A 5597-nucleotide genomic window follows, 5' to 3' on the forward strand; every position below is an offset into this window, starting at 1 on the left:
AAGAAGATGAATTTTTCGATGGCAAGGTCCAGAGCAAAATGTTGGCTTTCGCGCCAAATTCCGTGAGGAAATTGCCAACAATCCTTCCTGTCTTGGTAATCACCTGTGGTTCCGGCTTGTGGTTCTCGGTCACCTCCGATGTGGTCCTACGCCGACAGCTGGTTCTTCGGGACGGATGGGTTCTACTGGGCAGGTTCGGATCACCTCCAGAAAGTTCACTTTTTTCTAGGCTCTACTGGTTGATGTTGTCACAACGAGTGTAAAATAATTGTGTGTCATCTTTTTCCCTAACTTTGACATTTCTCATTTCAGGGGTGCCAGTATAACAGAATTCATGGTAAGTACCAAGGTAAGTAGGTATTTAAGGTAAGTGTACACGGAAAGTATAATGTAGGTGAAATATTAATTTTGTTCCAAGGTGAGTATAATTCTAGGTGAGGTAATGTGTAATTCAGTAATAATTCAAGTTTCTTATTTTTAGGTTTAACTATTTTGTGTAGGTAATGTATGCCGCAACATGCCGGCCGCCGTTGAAACCATCCGTTTCAACAGACCACGTCGTTGATCGATGTTGATGCTGATGGACCCTCACCGTTGCTGGTCTCAATTGGTAGGACTGCGACTTCCGTGATCGCTCGCTTGTATTCGCCAGACGCCGTTTTGACCATCACAACGCGTACTCGTCCGTCGGAACCGGTGATGGTTTGGATAATTCGACCAAGAGGCCATTGAAGTGGAGGGTAGTTGTCGAGCTTCAGTAGCACCAGTTGACCTTGTTGAACGTCCGAAGTTTGGCGTCTCCACTTACTGCGTTGATGAAGCTGGCTTACATAGTCCCTCGACCAGGAGCGCCACAGATCTTGAACCGAACGTTGCATGTCCTGCAAACGGGTGATTCGACTAGGCGACAGATGAAGAAGGTCGGGCTCGGGAATTGAGACGAGCGGTTCTCCAATGAGGAAGTGACCAGGAGTAAGCGATGAGAGGTCGTCCGGAGTGTCGGTTAAAGGAATGAGTGGGCGAGAGTTCAATACAGATTCAATCTGTGCAACGATGGTCAGGAGTTGGTCCATTGAGAAAGCCTTTTGTCCCATTATGCGACGAAAATGATACTTAAAGGACTTCACTCCGGCTTCCCAGAGGCCACCAAAGTGTGGTGAGCGGGCTGGGATGAAGCGAAAGATGATGCCGTGTCCTGCGCAGAATTCTCCCCATTCCTTCGACTTGAATTGTTGCTGGAACTCCTTCCGAAGTCGACGCAATTCGCGATCCGCCCCGACGAAAGCGGTTGCATTGTCGCAGTGCAATTCGAGAACGCGGCCACGACTGGCGACAAAACGTTTGACGGCGTTGATGCACGCGACGGTCGACAAGTCAGCGACGACTTCGAGATGCACGGCCTTCACCACCAAGCAGACGAACAACGCAACGTAAACTTTAACCGACGCACCTTTCCCAAACAGCGGACGAACGAAAAACGGCCCACAGTAGTCCATTCCTGAATAGGTAAAAGCTCGGGCTGGTTTTAGGCGTACAGATGGTAGAGGTGCCATGATTTGGTTTGTAGTTGTAGGATTGCACCTGAAGCAGACTACGCACTGGCGTACAATCTTCCGAGCTAACTCTCGACCCCGTAGTGGCCAAAAACGTTGGCGAATTGTTGCAAGGAGAAGTGAAGGTCCTCCATGAAGTGTCTGCAGATGAATCGATCTAGCAATCAACAAGCTCAGTTGATGGTTTGCCGGCAACAAAATTGGATGGCGAGTATCGAACGGTGCATTCAAATTTTTTAAACGTCCATCAATCCGAAGAAGTCCGAATTCATCCATCATAATATTCAGATTTTTGAGTGGCGATTTCGAGGCGAGTGAGACAGCATTGCCAGACTTGGTATGGCTATGCAAACGAACTTCCGTGGGAAATTCCTGGTGCTGTGCGATTCGAATGAGGGACTTGAGCGTAATGTCTACTTCTTCAGGCAACAAGGATGATGGAATACGCTCATTTTCCGGCAGTTTGCAGTTTTTTCGAAAGCGAAAACAGTAGGAAACGACTCGTAATAACTTTGCTAGCTCCGAAAACCGAGTGAAGATGTTGAAGTTTTCTTCTATTGCGTGAAGAGAAACCATTGGACGCATTTCCACTTCCAGTTCGGGTTTAAATGGTATCGATACAACGCCTTCCGGCCACATTTCGACGGGGGAGGAAAGAAATTCTGGACCATGCCACCACAGCTTGTCGTGCAGGATCTGGCTTGCGAGCATTCCTCGGGAAATACGATCAGCAGGGTTCAATTCCGTCGATATGTGCCTCCATTTGGAACCCTTTGTAAGACGTTGAATCTCTGCAACTCGATTGGAGACGAAAACTTTCCAACAGTTAGATCGGGAATTGATCCAGTGAAGAACGACTGTTGAATCCGTCCAAAATGTTACGGATCCGGTGATTCTTGTGTTCGTTAGCAGATTGTGAACCAATTGGCTGCCAAGAAGAGCTGCGCACAGCTCCAAGCGAGGAATAGATTGACCACGAAGTGGAGCGACACGAGATTTTGAGGTGAGAAGATGCGAGTGGAATTGGCCTTGTTCGTCAGATGATACAATGTAGATGCAGCAACCGTAACCTTTCTGCGACGCATCGCAAAAACAGTGGATCGTGTATTGTTGTTGTGTGTTCCGCAAAACTCTTCGAGGGATTTGTAATGATGATAGCTCCTTAATGTCGCTACGATATTTCCTCCACCATAGTGCCGACTCTTCTGCAAGCTCAGAATCCCACGATAGATCAGCCTCCCAGAGGGTTTGGACGAACATCTTTGCGTTGACGACTACAGGACCCAAAAGTCCAAGGGGATCAAATAGCTGAGACATCTCAGAAACCACAATACGCTTGGTAACAATTTCAAGGTCTGGGAGAGCAGGGATCTTGAACTTGAAGACATCCTCCTGGGGAAACCATAACAAACCCAAGGTTTTGACTGCTTGAGAACGATCGAGCTCTAGTTCTGTTGATGTCTCCCAGAGCTCTTCCGGAACGCCGCTGAGAACTGTTTTGTAGTTTGACGCCCATTTTCGCAGAACAAAACCTGCCGACTTCAACATTTCCATTAGTTGCTTGCAGGTTTCTATCATCGTGTCGTGGTCGTCGTGTCCAGAAATTATGTCGTCTACGTATGTGCCCTTTTGAATCACAGGTACGGCAAGAGGATACCGACTTCCCTCGTCGATAGCGAGTTGGTTAAGCACACGAGCAGCGTGAAATGGCGAACTTGCAAGACCGTAAGTAACAGTTTTCAACTGGTAGGTGCTGATTGGGTCAGTTGGGCTTCTGCGCCAAAGAATTTGCTGGAATTTTCGGTCATCAGGGTGGACCCAAATCTGCCGGAACATTTTCTCTGCATCGGCGGTAATGGCGAACAATGGCAGGCGAAAACTAACGACAGTGGAGAAAAGAGCTGGCTGAACTGTTGGTCCGACGTAGAGAGCGTCGTTGAGCGACAGAGCGGCTGCTCCACGACAGGAACCGTCAAATACCACTCGTGTTTTGGTGGTCGTACTTTCTGGACGCTGGATGGCATGGTGAGGAAGAAAAAACTGTGGGCTACGCGGCGCGACGCGAATCAACTCCATGTGACCCAAACTCTCGTACTCTGCCATGAAAGCTGAATAGCTCTGATGCAAATCTTGGTTGATAGCGAATCTCTTTTCCATTTGCTGGAATCTTCGAAGAGCAGCGGTGTATGAATCGCCAAGCATCGAGACCTTCTCTTCGTTGAGTGGAAGGCGAACGATATAACGACCTGTATCGTCACGGGAAACGGTAGTTTTGAAATGATCTTCGCAGTGTTGTTCGTCAGGAGTAAGAGCTTTACCGTTATCGAAGTTTTCGACTTCCCAAAACCTCTGAAGTTGAGTATCGAGGCTATCGTCAACGCAGATGTGGCATGCTTGCAGTTCTCTAGGCTCTGCATTTGGCTGCTTCAAAGTGCCACAAACGATGTATCCGAGGACCGTTTTCTGTAGCGTCGGAAACTCGGAACCAAGGGAAAATTGCTGGTGTTGAAGAAGGTCGAAGAACAAAGCAGCTCCAATGATGATATCAACACCTTGGCTAATGTTGAACTGCGGATCTGCAAGCGGTAGATGTTTTGGAATCTTCCAGCGAGAGGTGTCAATGTGATGGCTGGGTAGCGAGACGGTAAGCTTTGGCAGTACGAGACAGTCTAATTGAGTAGCGAAAGTTTCAAAACGTGACGCAATGGCTAATGTAACACCATAGCGAACGTTGACGATGGATTGCCCAATTCCACTAACTGGCGAGTTGAGTTTGTTCCGCTTCAAACGTAGTTTCTGACAGAGGGCTTCCGAAATGAAGCTAGGTTGAGAACCACTATCGAGCAATGCTCTGGCAAAAACGTATTTATTTTCTGCATCTTTCACTTTTATCACTGCTGTTGACAAGATCACGATTGACTGCTGTAGTTGGGTGTTTATTTCCGCACTTTGGCAGGCGGTAGAGGGAGGATTATCAACGGAAACGACCGACGGCGTTGGGAAAGGATCGACACGCGACGATAACGGAAACGACGGATCAGGTGGTGAGGCAGACGAATTTTGTTCGGACAGATTGCTTTCGGCAAAATTCGGTACGAGATGCGACATTTGGCACGAATGCGACGAAGTTGCTTCAGCGGAATTGTGAACTGGCACAGGTCGATTAGTAGATGCTGCTGGTTGTGAACCAGAAGCCGACGGAAATGGAGGCAGGTGTAGCAACGAGTGATGCCTCTTCGAACAACTTTTACAGGATCCGCTGGAGCAATTTCTGGCTTGATGTGTTCCCTTTAGACAGTTTATGCAAAGGCCATTCTTTTTGACAAGTTCAAAACGAAGTTGAGGAGAAAGTGCTCGAAATTGTTCACACTGGAACAGGAAATGCGCTTGCTTACAACAGGCACACCTGGGCGCATTATCAGAGACGACATGTGACACAATTGATCTGGATTTCGTTTGCTTATTCTCGGATTGGGTAGTTGCCGATTGGGAGAGCTTTAGGGTTTGTACTATTCGCGATCTTCTGTGGATAAACTCGAGAAGTTGATGGTATTGAGGGTATTCGTCAAAGGCTGATACTAATGTTTCCCACTCGCGAAGTGTTGCAGCATCAAGACATTGGCTCAATCGTTCGATAATAAATGAATTCCAGTGGTTCTCAGCGCCTTTTTCAAGGAAGGAACGGAAAGTAAGGCAGACATGTGTCTCTTTATTAACAGGTTAGGTTTCTCATAACGTTCTTTCAATAGATTCCACGCTACCAAATAATTGTTGGCAGTAATCTCAAGCGCAGAAATAATTCGAGCTGCTTCACCAGAAATTGTAGCTCGTAAATAGTGCATTTTCTGTACCGCTGATAATTGCACACTTGAGTGAATGAGAGAGACATAAAGATCGCGAAAGGATACCCAATCATCGAGATTTCCGGAAAATTCCTTTAATTTAATTTCCGGTAAACGAACACTTGAAGAAATGGGAACAGCTGAAGATGCAGCAGGGGTTGAGGTAGGTAAGGGTGGTGGGGCAGGAATCTTACTTTGCAAT

At 47.3% G+C, this 5597-nt stretch overlaps 1 protein-coding gene across 1 annotated transcript; it reads right to left on the reverse strand.

The window, feature by feature from the left end:
* Positions 1–545: 545 nt before the first annotated feature.
* On the reverse strand, positions 546–4661 carry LOC129743088 (uncharacterized). Its single transcript, XM_055735040.1, has one exon. It carries the CDS (start codon positions 4659–4661, stop codon positions 546–548), a length of 4116 nt encoding a protein of 1371 aa, XP_055591015.1.
* Between the last annotated feature and the right edge of the window lie 936 nt (positions 4662–5597).

The sequence above is a fragment of the Uranotaenia lowii genome, chromosome 2, assembly GCF_029784155.1.
Source record: "Uranotaenia lowii strain MFRU-FL chromosome 2, ASM2978415v1, whole genome shotgun sequence".
NCBI classification, from domain to species: Eukaryota; Metazoa; Arthropoda; class Insecta; order Diptera; family Culicidae; genus Uranotaenia; species Uranotaenia lowii.

Coding starts and splice junctions, on each gene's coding strand:
- LOC129743088 (XM_055735040.1), bottom strand. CDS start 4,661: ATGTCGCATCTCGTACCGAATTTTGCCGAAAGCAATCTGTCCGAACAA.